At 42.2% G+C, this 18,079-nt stretch overlaps 1 protein-coding gene and 1 long non-coding RNA gene across 3 annotated transcripts in view; one reads left to right on the top strand and one right to left on the bottom strand.

The window, feature by feature from the left end:
* Positions 1 to 448: 448 nt before the first annotated feature.
* On the bottom strand, positions 449 to 15,916 carry LOC138919009 (uncharacterized). Of its 2 annotated transcripts, none has more exons than XR_011428895.1 (2): positions 15,271 to 15,916; positions 449 to 5,518 (listed from the first exon to the last, which is right to left on the bottom strand). It is a non-coding gene; the product is annotated as an uncharacterized lncRNA (long non-coding RNA). The 2 variants fall into 2 exon arrangements; XR_011428896.1 differs by having other exon boundaries at positions 686 to 5,518; positions 14,891 to 15,916.
* TOMM70 (translocase of outer mitochondrial membrane 70) overlaps positions 14,992 to 18,079 on the top strand; it is a 34,573-nt gene continuing 31,485 nt past the window's right edge. Inside the window, exon 1 of the mRNA XM_014732669.3 lies at positions 14,992 to 16,473. Coding sequence (XP_014588155.2) covers positions 16,156 to 16,473 — 318 coding nt within the window. The 5' untranslated portion in view covers positions 14,992 to 16,155. The remainder of the gene's footprint in view (positions 16,474 to 18,079) is intronic.

The raw sequence follows: 18,079 nt of genomic DNA on the forward strand, positions 1-18,079 counted from the left end.
TGAGACTTCATGTACATTTATTTGCAACTTTCTGTGAATCCCTAATTATTTCATAATAAAAGCAAAAAGAAAAATGGTACCAAGAAAAAGAAACTTCTCTAAATGGGTAGCTACAGGATCAAAATGAAACTGAGCTAGAGGTATTCTGGGAAGATAAGAATGAAGACAGCATAGGTTTTCAATCTCTCTGAATCCCCATATAAAAACCAACAGAACATTTGTAGAGGAAAACACCCTGGACAACTCCACAACAAATACAGGTGACAAGGTATCCTCCACTATCAAGCAGAGAGTATGGGGTCCAATCACCAACAGCTGAGACCTAGTAGAGCCATCCAGGGAGGGGCAAAAAGAAGGAAGCAACAGGGCATCTGCTTGACCTGAGAACAGGAGAACCACAAAATAGCCAATAGTTTGGAAAGCACAAAGGACCAATTTGAGGACAGCGTTAACTTTTATCCAGCAATGTTGCTGAAATATTTTATTGGTTCTAGTACGTTACAGATTTTCTTGGATTTTTCTATGGAGACAACCATATTGTCTATAAATAATGAAAAGTTACTTCTTCATTTCCAATATCCTTTTATTTCCTTTTTTGTGTCATTTTGGCTAACACCTTCAGTACTATGTAATAGAACCTGGAATCCCTAACTGGTTCTTGACTTCAAAGAGAAAACTACTACCATTTCGCTGTTAGGTAAGATATTTATTTAGACTTTCACATGACTTTTGTCAAGGTTCTTTAACAAAATGTTTTCCTAATTGTGTCACAAGCAAATATGGCAAAATATTAACATTGGTTAAATTTTGGTAGAATATGGCGGTAGATTGTAAATAATTGCAACTTTTTTGCTACTTCTCCCATTGAGAGTTGGAGTATAATTCACCATCCTATGAATCTGTGTTAGCCTTAGCAACATGCTTGACCCATAAAATGGGGTAGAGGTTATGTTTTGGAAAGCTTTGCAGCCTCCGCCTGGGGCTCTTGGAACACTCTCTCTGGGAAACCTGAGCTGCCACGTGAGCCTGACTACCCTGACTGAGTGCTGGAGAGGCCACAAGAAGGTGCTCCACTGGACACTCTCAAATGAGGCCAGTCTTCAGGTCATCTACACCAAGGACACTGAGAGAAGCCGTCTTGAACCCTGCAGACCAGCCCATCTTCCAGGAAAGTAAACTCTGTTGACACCAGCAGAAGAGAAGGATCAATCAAGCCATGCCCAAATTCCTGAGCAACAAAATTGTAAGCCGTATAATATAGTTGTTTTAAACCACTACCACTTGGGAGAGTTTGTTAAGCAGCAATGGATAACTGGAACATAGGTACAGAAACTATTTTTTGTGATTTTACATTTTCTCATAATTTAACAAAATCGAGTCTCTTCCTCATTGTTGGAAATTGAGGCTATTTTCCACTGGTTAGGAAAAACAACAAAAGGTAGAGCTAGGGAAGCATAGCCCAGAGGACCTCAGCTCAGCGCTAGAGCAGCTAAGATCAGGTCTGCAAAACCAGGGCTACTAGTCTTAAAGGAGTGAACCAGAAAACAGTGTGCTTTACGGGTGGATACTCCACTGCAGGCTCATCACTTAGTGATGGACCAGCAGCTTCATGCAAGTCAGAAAAAGGGGCACCTTTCTCCAGGCAGACTCAGCCCGACACCAGCATGTGATGCACAAAGTGCAGGCTGGACCTCAGCACTCCCCTCGCCCCAGCACCCTTGTGCAGGGCACAATTAGTATAACCTGCATGTAATATCTTATTCATAAAGTGCAAGGCAACGTTTCTACATCTGCAAATGACACAAATTCTTGTGGGTGGCAATGAACTAAGTTAACAAGGATGGAAAGATCTTATAAATCTTTGTGAGTGGGCAGAAAGGTAGCAAATGAGCGCATAAAGTGTACATATGAGCTATCAGTCACAGCTAAGGAGAGGGAACTAGGGTTATTGTAGACTGTACCCTGAAGACAAATGCAGGGGCTCCTTCTGACAGCAAAAAGAGCAGCCACTTGATTGAATCATAAAGTGACATTCCCCTGAGAAACAAAGCAGTACCACCCACTCAACTGATGCTTTGATAGAAGTTGAATAGGGCAGAAACCGTCAGAAGAAAGTTGGAGAAAAATTGCCAGCATGAGGGCTCAGGGAAAACAGGGGCTTCTATATATCATGAGTGGGATACAAAGGAAAAACGAAGCAGGTCCCAATGGAAGCAGCTGCAGTGGTGGAGGTGGTGGCAGCAGTGACTACAGCATGGTTGGGACTGGGAACTAGTGGCTATGATGACAGTGGTGATGGAAGCAGACTATTTCTGGTGATGGTAGCAGTAGCAGCAATTGAGTTGGCTTCCCAGCTGATACCAACAGTGTTAGACAGCAGTGGTGGCACTAGACAATTAACGTTGGCAGCAGTAATGGAGATGAAGCAGCAGTCAGGAACTTGTTCAACAAACACTTCATCAACTCTTTATTCAGCACTGACCATATGTCAGGTACCAGCTTGGGTAGATAAACAAGTTAACAAACATCCCTTGTATGCACAGCCCTGTAATAGATGCAGGAGTACAAAGATGACTAGAACATGGTCCTCACCCTTCAAGGACTCAGAATTGAGTATGGGTAGCACAAATGAGAACAATAATTATGGCAATGTGGTGATTGTGGGGAAGAAATATAAACTGCTGTATGGTCCAATGCAAAGAGAACATATTCCTTTGCTCTGACATAGCACATTAGAGGATGCAGTGTGTTAAGCACTGTACAAGATACAAGATAAATCAGACATATATCCTGATCTGGGATGCCTGTAGTCCAGCAGATGAGGTAGGACAAGTATAATTCTATAAAACAGGGTAGCAAGCGATGTTTTAAGAAAGTTCCAGAAAAAGTATTTTGGGAATTTAGAGGAAGACCTGCATACAGTAGGCACTCAATATTGTTTTAAGTAAATTAACATTATTACTACATCTTGAATGCCATTTTTCCTTCTTCGATACCCTTTAATATCATTTATTCAAAACAATATTTATAAGGTGCCTACTATAGCTGTTATGGATTGAATGTTTGTGTCCCCTCAAAATTCATCTGTTGAAGTCCTAACCCCCAATGTGATGGTATTTGGAGATGGGGCCTTTCAGAGGTAATTAGGATTAGATGAGGTCATGAGGGTGGGGCCCTCATCCAATGGGATTAGTGCCCTTGTAAGAAGAGACACTAAGAGCTTGCTTTTTTCTCTCTCTCCCCTTGGTGAGCACAAAAAAAAGAGGTCATGTGAGGATGCAGAGAGAAGGCAGCCATCTGCAAGCTGGGAATAGAGCCCTCACCAGAAAGTGAATTGGCCAGAACCTTGATCTTGAACTTCTCAGCTTCCAGAACTATAAGAAATAAATTCTGTTGCTTAAGCCACCCAGTCTATGGCATTTGGTTATTGCAGCCCTAGCCGACCAATACAGATTTTGGTACAGGGAGTGGAGCCCCTGGCCCCTAATAATTCATGTTCTTCTCACATGCAAAATACATTCATTCCATCCAACAGACCCAAAAGTCTTAACTCATTCCAGCATCTACTCTAAAATCTAAAGTCCAAAGTTTCATTTAAATATCATCTAAATCAGGTATGAGTGGGACTTGATATATGATTCATCCTAAGGCAAAACTCCTCTCCAGCTGTGAACCTGTGAAAGCAGACATGTTACGTGCTTGCCAAATACAATGGCGTGACAGGCATATTATAGACACTCCCATCCCAAAAGGGTGAAACAGGGAAGAAGGCAAGGGTGATGGTTCCCAAGCAAGCACAAAACTTAGCCAGGTAAATTCCATTAGATCGTAAGGGTTAAGAGTAGTCCTCTTTGGTTTGGAATTCTGCCCTCCAGATCCACTGGAGTGGCAGTGGCACCTTCACAGCTCTGGCGGCTGGGGGGCAGCCCTGCCCTGAGCTCTCTGAAGTGCCCCTGAGGCACTGGGCAGGGGCACCCCAGTGGCCCCCCACTTTGCAATAGAGGAGGAACTAGCCTTGCCCTCTGTGTCTGTGGGGGGAGTGGTAGCCCTGACTTTTGAACAGCCTTTGGATCGTTCTTCTTCTCTTTTCTTGAATAAAGCATCTTTGAAGCCAAATAGCACTATGGTCGCATCTTGTGAAATCCCCAAAGTCCAACAGCCTTCCTTCATTCCTCTTTTGTTTTTGGTCCTCTTTAGTCCCAGCTGGCAGTGTTTTGCTGGTATAATCCCATCTCCATTCCCGGCTTTGCTGAGATGACTAAGTCCCTGAGTTATAGCCATAATCTCTTTATCACATGGTTGTTCAGCCACAACCTTAGTGTTCTCTTCAGGACAAGCTTTCTCATTTTTTGGAATATGGATAGGCTAAGAATTTTCCAGGGGCCGGCCTGGTGGCGTAGCAGTTAAGTTCTCCTGCTCTACTTTAGTTGCCCGGGGTTCGCTGGCTCAGATCCCGGGTGCGGGGCTACCCACCACTTATCAAGCCATGCTATGGCAAGCATCCCACATATAAAGTAGAGGAAGATGGGCACAGACGTTAGCTCAGGGCCATTCTTCCTCAGCAAAAAGAGGAGGATTGGCAGCAGATGTTGGCTTAGGGTTAACCCTCCTCAAAAAAAAAAAGAATTCCTTACAATTAACAGTTCCTTCCTCAATTGGCCGGCACTAGCCAGGGGTTGAATTGCCGTGGGGGAGTGGAGGCGCTGCCCTGAGCCATGCCCTTCCAGCTGCAGGTACGGTCTCCCGGCTGCCTGCCAAGCTTGGCCCCTGCCTGCACCCCCCAGCACTGCCCCGGCCGAGCCCACCACTGCTTCAGCCCTCGGCCTAGGCCACTCAGGCAGGCACCCAGGGTGGTGGCGCCTGCAGCCAAGCTCCAGGAACAGCCAGCCAGAAGCACCATGAAATGGATATTCACCAAGAAAACCATGACAACTTCATGCTTCAGAAACTGAAGAACAGGGAACTGCAGAGTCCTGGGCCAGGGCCCTGACTGTAGACCACCATGTCTCTTTGCACATTGCAATGTGCTGGCTGCGGTCTCTCCAGCAGTAAAGCACCTCACTCTATCGATGATGTGAAGACCACGAGGAGCTCTTTATCACCCTTGACCACAACCAGCTGAGTACAGGCCTGGTGGACCAGCTCCTGGACTACTTCTACAGTGGCAAGGTGGTGATCTCAGAGCAGAACATGGAGGAGTTCCTTGGCGGGCCCAGTATTTCAACATGATGTGCCTTTGAATCCACTGCAATGACTTCTTGATTAAGACCATTAGCCTTGTCAACTGATTGTACCACCTCACCTTGGCCGAGATGTTTGGGCTCACAGAGGTATCAGACTTGGCCTAGTCTGGCCTTCACGACAACTTCCATTACTGGACCAGTCCTGAGGGCTCCGTGCAGCCTGAGGGCTTCATGCACTATCCACCTCTCATCTTCAGCTGCCTGCTTCAAGATGAAAACTTGCATGTGCTCAACGTGGACCGGGTTCTCAGTGTACTCATCATTTGGGTGTACTTCTGGAAGAATGAGTGGGAGAAATATTTCATGAAGTTCTTTAGTTACATCAATCTCAATGCTGTCTCCAACAAGAGGCTGATATTCGCCAGCCACAAGTTGATGGGCATGGAGAACAGCTCAGCCCACACAACCCTCATTGAGCGTGTCCTTGTGGAACAAAAGCAAGAGAGGCCATCCAGCCTGCTGAGCTACCAATGGAAAATAATATATAGATAAACTGTATCAATGTTAAATTCCCTGATTTTAATAACTAAAATGTGGTTATAAAAGAGAAGGTTCTTGCTTTTAGGAAATATATATGTAGTATTTAATGATAAAGGACTATGATGTCTCCAACTGACTCTCAATTGGTTCAAAAAATAATATGCATATATATACATATATACATATATATCTATACACACACACACAAACACACATAGAGAATGATAAACCAAATAGGGAAAAATGTAAACAGTTGTGAATTCAACTAATACAGAAATTTCTCACTCCATATTTGCAACTATTCCATAAGTTTGAGATTATACCCAAATAGAGTCACCAAAAATAAGTATAACATTCCCATCTTCTCATGTTACACATCAGGTAAACTGGCACATTCCAAAGTTTCTCTCACATAACACTAGTTCCAAAAGATGCTCCCCATAAAAAGCGGATCCTGGAGGCAAGTAAAATCGAGACCAGATGCTGTTGATGATGTTCCCCGCCCGAAGGAACACATAGTATAAGAACATAGTAAAGATTTGGAGATGTCCTGAACTAAAGGAAACTGTTCAACCCAGCATTTCCCAAGCTTTTAACAAGTAAACCTTGTTTACCTTGTGATGCTAATATCAGCACAACTAGCACTCCAGAAAGTGGAAGGGGCTGACTGGTTTCCGGTAGCTAGAGGTAAAGCAGGCAATGCCCAGGCCTTCTGAGCCTGGGCCTCCTACACAGGACTGCTGGCCTCAGAGAGTTGGCTAGGGACAAAATATAGGTTTGCTCTGTGCTAACCAACATCTCTGAAAACTGAGCCTGCAACCCTGGCCTTGTGCTCTACCTGGCTGGACTAATGCGTCTAAACCATGCCACTGTTTAACAGGAAAGCAACCACAACAAGGACACAAGAAATATATCCTTGCTTCATAAGTGTGCTATGTATTATATGTATTACAAGTTGTTCACTTCATGTATTACTTTACATATCTTGCTTTCTGAATAGACTGAACTCTTTAGTTAACAAGATTATTTCTTACCTCATCATTTTCTCTCCAATGCACAATGCCTGACTCACTACAGGACACCAGCAAATGTATAGTGATTACACAGTGAATTCATCATTGAATAATTACCTCTGCGCCCAGATAGGATTTGCCTTGTATTAATTCAGGTACTACATAAGCAGACTTCTACAGCATGTCTGTAGGTAGTAACCCTAGTTACCCTGGCAATAAGATAGATACGAAACACTTCTAATTACAGTCCTTAAGAGAATTAAAACCTTGATAAACATTCTTTCAGCATAAGCAAAGAGAAGCTAGATGAAGGATTACCCAAATAAGAGACTTCTGCAGCCAACTCAACGCTCCCTGCCTACATGCATGCATGCACGTATGGCTTTCTCTTCTCTGGATTTCCAATAACGCTACAACCTGGAATGAGCAAAATCTTTTCCCCCAAAGCTCGGCTGAGTCAGGTTCATACTTCCCTAGACATCCACCCACATGATAATCAGCTTAGCGCACATCCAAGCACACATGTCTTCCTACCTCCAAGCACTCAAGGAAAAAGGATTATTTCTTTACCGGACCCTATCTCCAATATCGAATCTTTACAAATACAGAAGAGCTTCTTGTTCCTTAGAGGGAAGAGAGCAATATGTTACATAGAACAGTGCCTTGGGAGTCTCCTTTCTAGACACAGTTATTAACACAAATCACAACGTGAGCTTCCAGATCTCTTAAAATGAGGAATCTGCACAACCTCCTCTGCTCTCCTGCAGAAATATCGAGACTTAATGAAAATGATACTACTGCCCAACATTTACACAGAGTTCTACAGCTGGCAATGACTTGTGAAATTGTGAGATTTCATTTAGACCTGCAACAACATGCCCAGAAGTGAGCTCCTCAGCAGAAAGCAGAGGCAATCCTCTCCTAGCCAGCTCCTGCTTTCTTAGAATGTGTCTGTGTGGGTTGAATCTGTGGCAGCTATAAAGAAAGGCTAATGGCACCTGTCACAAATATTATCCACTGCCTCTTGTGGAGAATCAGCAAGGGAGAAGAGAATAACCGACAAAGGAACCCTTAGCAGGCTTTCAGCGGATTTCTCAGCAGAAACCTTATAGGCTTGGAGAAGGTAGAATGATATAGTCAAAATACTGAAAGACAAAAACTTTCAGCCAAGAATACTCTATCCAGCAAAAATATCTTTCAGACAGAGAAATAAAACCTTTCTCAGATAAACAAAAGCTGAGGGAGTTCATCGCCACTAGACCTCCCTAACAAGAAATGATCAAGAAGGCCCTCGTACCTAAAACAAAAAATGAAAAAGTTTACAATTCTTGGGCAAGGAGATAAATAGAAAGAATCAGAAAATTGCAGCTCTCTATCAGAACAGATCAGCAAACAATTATAACATAAAAGATAAAGGGAAGGAAACCATCAAAAATAACTAAGAACACTTCAATTTAATCACAAACTCATAACACAAAGCATAATAATTTGTGACAACAATAACTTAGAAGGGGAAGAGGAAAGGGATGGAAGATGCTCAGGCTAACAGAGATAAGAGGCTATCAGAAAATGGACTATCTCATCTATGAGATCTTTTATACAAACCTCATGGTAACCGCTAAACAAAAAATGAGAGCAGAGATACAAATAATAAATACAGAGAAAACTGAGAAAACCATCACAGAAAACCTCCAAATAGAAATGGCAGTCAGAAATACAAGGGAAGAGAAACAATGGAAATATAGAACAACTGGAAAACAAGAGATAAAATGGCAGTATTAATTTCTCATATATCAATAATTACTCTAAATGTAAATGGATTGAATTCTCCAATCAAAAGACACAGAGTGGCCAGGTGGATTGGAAAACAAGACCCAACAATATGCTGCCCCCAGGAAACACATCTCAGCTCTAAAGATAAACACAGACTCAGAGTGAAGGGATGGAAGATGATACTCAAGCAAATGGCAAGCAAAAGAAAGCAGGTGTTGCCATACTTACATCAGACAAAGCAGACTTCAAGATAAAATAGGCAATGAGAGACAAAAAGGGGTAGTATATAATGATAAAAAGGATATTCCACCAGGAAGACATGACACTTATGAATATATATGCACCTAACACAAGAGCACCAAAGTATATAAAGCAACTATTAACAAACCTAAAGGGAGAAACTGGCAGCAGCATAATAATAGTAAGGGACCTCAACATCCCACTTACATCAATGGATAGATCATCCAGACAGAGAGTCAATAAGGAAATAGCAGAATTAAATGAAAAACTAGGCTAGATGGACTTGACAGATATATAAAGAACATTCCACCCCAAAACAGCAGAATACACATTCTTCTCCAGTGCACATGGAACAGTCTCAAAGACAGACCATATGTTGGGAAACAAGGCAAGCCTCAATAAATTTAAGAAGATTGAGATCATATCAAGCATCTTTTCCAACCACAATGCTGTGAAACTAGAAATCAACTACAAGAAAAAGAGGGTAAAGTCACAAATATGTGGAGACTAAACAACATTCTACTGAACAACCATTGGATCAATGCAGAAATCAAGAGAGAAATCAAAATTCATGGAGACAAATGAAAATGAAAATAAACCATACTAATTCATATGGGATGCAGCAAAAGTAGTTCTAAGATGGAAATTCAAAGTCAATGCAGGCGCACCTCAACAAATAAGGAAAATATCAAGTAATTTTAAACTACCCCTAACAGAACTGGAAAAAGAAGAACAAACAAAGCCCAAAATCAGAAGAAGGAGGGAAATAATAAAAATTAGAGAGAAATAAATGAAACAGAAACCAAAAAAACAGTAGAAAGGATCAATGAAACTAAGAGATAGTTCTCTAACAAAAACAAAATTGACAAACCCTAGCCAGACTCACTAAGGAGAAAAGAGAGAAGGCTCAAATAAATAAAATTAGAAATGAAAGAGGAGAAATTACAATAGATACCACAGAAATACAAAGGATTATAAGAGAATACTGTGGAAAACTATATGCCAACATATTGGACAATCTAGGAGAAATGGATAAATTCTTAGACTCATACAACCTCCCAAAACTGAATCAAGAATAAACAGAGAATCTGAATAGGCCAATCACAAGTAAAGAGATTGAAACAGTAATGAAAACCTCCCCAAAAATAAAAGTCCAGGACCAGATGGCTTCTCTGGAGAATTCTACCACACATTCAAAGAAGATTTAATACCTATCCTTCTCAAACTATTCCAAAAAAACTGAAGAAGACAGAATGCTTTCTAACTCATTCTATGAGGCCCAACATTACCCTGGTACCAAAACCAGACAAAGACAACACAAAAAAGGAAAATCTCAGGCTGATATTGCTAATGAACATAGATGCAAAAATCCTCAACAAAATACTAGCAAATCAAATATAACAATACATTAAATGATCATACACCATGATCAAGTGGAATTTATATCAGAGGTGCAAGTATGGTTCAACACCTGCAAATCAATCAATGTGATACACATTTGACAAGATCCGACATCCATTTATGATAAAACCTCTCAATAAAATGGGCATAGAAGGAAAGTATTTCAAGATAATAAAGCTCATATATGACAAACCCACAGCCAACATCACATTTAACAGTGGAAAACTGAAAGCCATCCCTCTGAGAACAGGAACAAGACAAGGGTACCCACTCTCACCATTCTTATTCAACATAGTACTAGAGGTTTGGCCAGAGTAATTGGGCAAGAAAAAGAAATAAAAGGTATCCAAATTGGAAAGGAAGAGGTAAAACTCTGTTTGCAGATAATATGACTCTACATTATAGAAAACCCTAAAGAACCCACCAGAAAACTATTAGAAATAATCAACAACTACAGCAAAGTTGTGGGGTACAAAGTCAACTAAGAAAAATCACTTGTATTTCTATACATTAACAACAAACTAGCAGAAGGAAAAGTCAAGAATATAGTTCCATTTACAATTGCAACAAAAAGAATAAAATATCTAGGAATAAATTTAACCAAGGAAGTGAAAGACCTATACACTGACAACTATATGACATTATTGAAAGAAATTCAAGAAGACACAAGGAAATGGAAAGACATTTCACACTCATGGATTAGAAGCATAAACATAGTTAAAATGTCCATATTACCTAAAGCAGTCTAAAGATTCAATGCAATCCCAATCAGAATCCCAATGACAATCTTCATGGAAACAGAACAAAGAATCCTAAAAGTTACATGGAACAACAAAAGACCCCAAGTAGCCAAAGAAATCCTGAGAAAAAAGAACAAAGATGGAGGCATCAGAACCCCTGACTTCAAAATGTACTACAAAGCTATAGTAATCAAAATAGCATGGTACCGGCAGAAAAACAGACACACAGATCAGTGAAACAGAACTGAAAGCCCAGAAATAAAACCGCACATCTATGGACAGCTAATCTTTGACAAAGGAGCCAAGAACATACAATGAAGAAAGGGAAGTCTCTTGAAGAAACGGTGTTAGAAAAATTGGACAGCCACATGCAAAGGAATGAAAGTAGACCATTACTCTACACCATATACAAAAAATTAACTCAAAATGCATCAAAGACTTGAATGTAAGAACCTGAAAACATATATAGGCAGTACACTCTTCAACATAGGTCTTACCAGCATCTTTTCGAATACTATGTCTACTTAAGGAAGGGAAACAAAAGAAAAAATAAATAAATGGGACTACATCACACTAAAAATCTTCTGCAAGGGAAAGAAAACCATGAACAAAATGAAAAGACAACCCACCAACTGGGAGAAAATATTTGCAAATCATAAACCCAACAAGCGGTTAACTTCCAAAATAAATAAAGATCTCATACAACTCAACAACAAAAATAAAACAAGCAATCCGATCAAAAAATGGACAGAGGATATGAACACACATTTTTCCAAAGACATACAGATGGCCAATAGGCACATGAAAAGATGTTCGACATCACTAATTATTAGGGAAATGCAAATCAAAACTGCAATGAGATATCACCTTACACCTGTCAGAATGGCTATAATTAACAAGACAAGAAATAACAAATGTTGGAGCGGATGTGGAGAAAAGGGAACCATCATACACTGCTGGTGGGAGTGCAAACTGGTGCAGCCACTATGGAAAACAGTATGGAGATTTCTCAAAAAATTAAAAATAGAAATACCATACGATCCAGCCATTCCACTACTGGGTATTTATTCAAAGAACTTGAAATCAACAATTCAAAGAGATTCATGCACCCCTGTGTTCACTGCAGCATTATTCACAATAGCCAACAGGTGGAAGCAACCCAAGTGCTCATCGACTGTTGATTGGATAAAGAAGATGTGGTATATATATATATATATATACAATGGAATACTGCTCAGCTATAAAAAAAGACAAAATCATCCCATTTTTAACAACATGGATGGACCTTGAGGGTACTATGTTAAGTGAAATAAGCCAGAGAAAGACAAACACACATGATTTCACTCATATGTGGAAGATAAACACATGGATAAAGAGAACAGATTAGTAGTTACCAGAGGGGAAGGGTGTTGGGAGGTGGGCAGAAGGGATAAAGGGGCACACATATATGGTGACAGATAAAAACTAGACTATTGCTGGTGAGCACAATGCAGTCTATACAGAAACTGTCTATACAGATAAATAATAATGTGCACCTGAAATTACACAATGTTATAAACCATTATGACCTCAATAAAATCATTTAAAAAAAAAAGAGCCATTGGAAAAAAACAAAACAGTTCCTTCTTCAATTCATCTCTCTTCTTGTATTTTACTATAAGTAGTAAGGATGACCCAAGCCACATCTTTAATATTTTGCTTAGAAATCTCCTCTGCTAAATATCCAATTTCATCATTCAAAGTTCTACCTTCTACAAAACACTATAACACAATTCAGCCAAGTTCTTTGCTACTTTATAACAAGGATCGCTTTCCTCCAGTTTCCAATCACCTGTTCAATTCCATTGAGATCTCACTGAAATGGCCTTTAACACCCTGATTTCTATCAACACTCTGTTCATGATTATTTATATTTCTGTAAGAAGATGGAAGCTTTGACTCCAGCTCTCCTCTTTTCTTTATGAGCTCTCACCAGAATCATCTTTAATGTCCTCTATCTACCTACAGTTCCTTCACAGCAATCTTGGCTTTTTCTAGAATGTGCCTCAAAACTCTTCCAGCCTCTACACATCACACAGATCCAAAGCAACTTGCACATTTTCTCCAGAGAAACAGAACCATTAGGATGTGTGAGTGTATATATATATATCTCAAACAAACAATGAATTCAGTGACCTTTAGAGCAGTTTCAGACTAGTACTACAGCTAGAAACTATATTACAAGAGATTTTGGATGAAATGAGTGATAAATAAGTAGAGGTAACAGGTGTAGACAATTCTTCCCAGTAATTTTTCAGTGAAGAAAAAGAGAGAGAGAATGGAAACCTAAGGAAGACTTGAAAGAGAATGGAGCTTTGTATGTGTGTGCTTCATATAAGCACATTGGTGGACTCACTGGAAGGTCTGGACACCAATCAACCAGCTCTCCACCAACTCCACCAATCAGAAAGCCTCGGTGCAGCAATGACAAGTGAGGGGATAGAATCATACAACTGGAAAGCTGTGGGGAGCCTTAGAAATCATCTAATCCACTGGTCACACTACATAGAAAGTAAAGGTGCCCATAGTCACACACACAGCACACTGGTATTAACATCTAGAATAAGAACTCAGGTCTTCTGAATCCCAGTCCACTAGACAGACTAGCTTCCTAAAATACAGACCAGAGAAGAGGTGAAGAAAGCTGCTTCTATTGAGTTCCATTACTCTAGCAAGAAAAAGAAAATGTCTATGATAACATATGCAAAACTTTGATTTTTTAGGAAGGAAACATAGTTCTTTACTTCCCTACTTTAAAATTTAGAAAAACAGAGAACTAAGGTTTGAGTGTCTACCATTTTGTAATAAACATTACACCAAAAAGACCTTAAATATTACCTAATTAAATCTTTACTATAACCTGAGAGGTGTGTTTTCCCTATTTCACAGCTTAGAAATTTATGGATCAGATCAGTAAGTTCACAGAGCTAGTGACATTCTTACTCAGTTCTACACTATAATCAATTAGGAAATGGGGGAGAAAAGAGTTGAACAGACTAGGAACAGAAATGAGATGTTTAACAAAGTATAAAAGTAACAAGATGAATTCATTTACTGATGCTGACACTAAAAATAAAATCAAACAAAACCAACATTTTAGATAAATATTACTTAATTAAACAAAATGCTTCAAGAAATTCTAACATTGATTGCCTTTGGAGAGGGGAACTGGGTGACGGGGACGGGGGTAACTTTTGGATTGTAACCATAACAATCTATTACCTATTCCAATAAATAAAAGTTTTGGGGTTTTTTCTTCTGCTGAAGAAGATTCATTCACCCTGAGCTAACATCTATGCCAATCTTCCTCTATTTTGTATGTGGGTCGCTGACTCAGCATGGCTGTAGCAAGTAGTGTGGTTCTGCACTCGGAACCCAATTAGCGGAACACGAGCAACTTAACCACTAGACCACCAACCTGGCCCCAAAGTTTTGTTTTGTTTTGTTTTGTTTACACTTTAAATGTTTCAGTTCCTATCAATAGTTGGTAATTACTAGGATTCTGCAATCTCCTCTGAGGCTGAAGGAAAAATTGAAATTTCAGCAAAGAAAAATCCTAACTCTGTTCTGAAAAGGCGAGAGAAATTAGGTTAAGGGGCAGAAGACTTGCCTTGGGGGGTTGGAGATCAGGAAGAGAGAGAAGCCGATTTGCCTGCAACAACCACTAACTGATCAACTCAATTCTATTCCTATTATTTTTAGCTCATCTTTTTAGTCTGTTGCTAAGGAACCCTATGGCCTGAAAGCAGTTTACTAATAGGAACTTACAAGAAGCAAGAGAAAAACAATGATCCTGAAACTTTCAAATTAGGCCATTCTAATTCAATCAGTCTATTTTGGTGCCACTTGATCTCTTTTTGATCTTTATGTAGGCCTACTGTTATGTTGAAAATCCTGTTATACCCCAAAGCAAAAGGATCATCTGTCAATTTTTAATATAAGGGTCCGCACACAAGTATACCTGAAATGGGAGCCATAGTTCTAGACTCTGATTCTCTATTAATATATGTCTTTTCTTTCGAAAATACTATGAATTCCAAACAATTCCTTGCAAGAGAAATTTCTGTATTTAAAGAGGTCTGGTGCAGAGCATAGGGAAAGGACTTGACAAAGCTATTAGATATATGAAAGCTATGAACCGAAATTTCGACTCGGGAATAAAGAGAGAAGCGGGCTGAGACAGCGAGTGCAAAACAAGCACGGCAGTGGGCCATCAGGCGCTGGTGTGGCTGGGGTCTCGGGGGAATCCAGCACAGGACACAAATATGTATAGCAAAGCTGCAAGCAGTGGGGACTCCGGGGCGTCACGTTTCCAGCCTATCAGTTCCAGAACCTCCTTACACACAGACGTCATCAACTTCACAATTGGTGCAGATGGGAAGCCGCAGGGACCCCGTTCTGGTCGTTTTGACTGGAGCCAACCTAGGTTTTCCCGTTTCCGCCCAGTCTGATGTCTGCCATCTGCTGTTGGCCCCGATAACCTCAAGTTCGTCCGAGCTAAAATCTGGCCATGGTAGGGATAAGAACATGGGGGAAGACAGTAGGCCATCTTCGACTGTGGACTCTTTCCGCACACATCCTTAAAAGTCCTTCCCCTCCGTCGGGCTTCCGGACACGCCAACGGTAACAGACCTAACAGGCGAGAGTTCCAAGCGGTGCCAACGAGACTGGGGTCCAAACTCCGCCAACAGACCGGCGGCTCGGCCCCGCCCCCCCGCCAGCCAATCGCCTTCGCAGCTCCCCGGCAGTCCCGCCCATTCCCGGGGCCGCCGGGCCTCCTCCTCGGTTCTGACCGCCTGCGCACCACAAACCCGCCCTACACGCGCCCCTCCTCTGTGCGCTAGACAGGAGGGCCCCCTGCCCTTCTTTCCGAAAGCGGAGGGAACGACACCGGCTCCCACAGCGGCCCAAGACCCCGGAAGTTAGTCTTACGAACAGCAGCGGGGCCAAAAGCCTGCCGCGGGGTCCCTAGCACGCCCAGTTCCCTGTGACCCGGAAGTGGTTCTTCCCGCCTCCTCCGCTACGGTGGAGCGGGGAGGCCCGGGGCGGCAGGTCTGTCCCGGCATGCCCCGGGCTTCCGGCGACCTCTGGCCCTTGTCTGTCGTCCGCTCCCGCTGCCTGGCGTGCTCGCTCCCTGTCTTCCCTCCCTCCTGTCTCTCCTCGCACGCTCCCTGGTGACTGTGGCGCCCGCGACCAGCAGGGAGGCAGTGGCGGAGGACGATCGTCATGGCCGCCTCTAAGCCGGTGGAGGCGGCAGTGGTCGCGGCGACTGCGCCCGGCTCCGGGAGTGGGGTGGGCAGCGGCGCGGCCCCAGGCACGGGGGGCCTGCCGCGATGGCAGCTGGCGCTGGCGGTCGGGGCGCCCCTGCTGCTGGGCGCGGGCGCCGTGTACCTGTGGAGCCGGCAACGGCGGCGCCGGGAGGCCGGGGGCCGAGGCGACGCGAGCGGCCTGAAGCGCCACAGTGAGCGGAAGACGCCGGAGGGCAGGGCCAGTCCGGCCCCGGGCAGCGGACACCCCGAAGGCCCCGGCGCTCCCCTGGAAATGGTGAGGAGCAGCCCCGGGCCACGCAGGTGGACCCCGGCGGGCGCAGCCTCCCCTTGACAGGTCGTGTGGGTCGGGGGCTTCCGGTGAGACGGCAGCTGCCGCCGGCTGCACGTGGGTTTAGGGACATTCAGTTCTGGCCGCTTGTAGGGACTGGCGTAGCCCGAGGGCACAGGTTAGCGACTTTCTTTGACAGTTTCCTTTTGATTTCAGAAAAATACTTGCTTTTCTCAGTGACACAGCATTTGTCCCTAGCGTCGTGAGTACGGGGGACATTTGCAAGTGTGATGATTGTATTTAACTAACTAGTGAAGGAAGCCGAATTCCAGTAAGTATTGGTAGGTCGTGAAAAGGATTGATCTGGTGATTTCCAAGGCCTAGAACCTAATAGGTAATAACCTTTTAATAACGAGCCACTCCCCTTTTTTGAAGTGTTTTAGTGTGGGGCATAGGTAAATACGGTGACCAATGGTTGGCAGAGTAAAATGGTGTTGAGTGGCATTTGTTTTGTCATCCGTGGGAGTGCGTTCTTGAACTTTTTAGGTAGAAGGGTCTTAAATTCATTTTTGTTTGTTTGTTTTACCTGGAAATTTGCATAACCGAGCCTGATAAGCAGGGTACAGATTCTCTGATGTTAGGCCAAGCATCGGAGGATCTGGTGAACTGCTTTGTGTGGTTTTGTTGAACTGACTACTAAATCCTTTTGGTATCTGACAGCTGTGTGGGAAATTGGCCTGGCTGCATGTACCAAACTGGGATGGGATGGGTTGAGGGCTTTTATCTGTGTGTAGGATTATACAGTGGGAGTTCCAGAGTAAATCAGAGTTCAGAGAAACATTTGGTCAAATAACTGCCAGTTATATACATTTGCAAGTCGTTTCCACGTTATACTATTCAGGTTGAAAGTATGCTTTTACTAAGTAGTCAAATTAGCTTAAGTTTTGATGTGGGAATGAACTACCATAGTTCAGTACGTACTGTATGTTAGGCATTGTGCTAGGCCATGAGAGAGCCAGATAGGCTTTCTAATAAGAGAGTAAAACATTGCCTTTTTTTAAATACAGAAAAGAGGCGTTACACTGTGGTGGAAGAAGCCAGGGACTGTGAGAACTAGGAGATGTGCGCTTTGTATTGGGCTCTCCAGCATAGACCTTGGAAAGTCATTTTATCTATCTGACCTCAGTGTCATCCCTGTAGAATAAGAGGATTAAAATATTAGATCTCTTATGTTTCTTGTAGTCCTAAAAATTGGTGATTCTCAGTGCTGCTAATGAGAGTGGTAGTGGGGGGGATTCTTTGAATTAATCATAACTTGTCTTATGTCATTTCATGTGTCTGAAATTCTCTGGTCATTCCATGTTTCATTTGTTAATTTAATTTTAATCACAAGAATAGCAGATGAATGAAAAATACATAAAAGTTCTCAGATCTATAATATAGTTTCTGTACACGGAACTAGGTTTTGACATTTCGTTGCAGTTTCAAATACTACCCCACCTCACCCGTTTGGTATTTGATAGAATTTGGCAAGCTGTCTTTCAGATTTTAGATTTCCTTAAATCTTATTTTCAGTTTGTCAGCATTGTCTGGGTCAACACTGTGATGGTTG

The sequence above is a fragment of the Equus caballus genome, chromosome 19 (genome assembly GCF_041296265.1).
Source record: "Equus caballus isolate H_3958 breed thoroughbred chromosome 19, TB-T2T, whole genome shotgun sequence".
Lineage (NCBI taxonomy): Eukaryota > Metazoa > Chordata > Mammalia > Perissodactyla > Equidae > Equus > Equus caballus.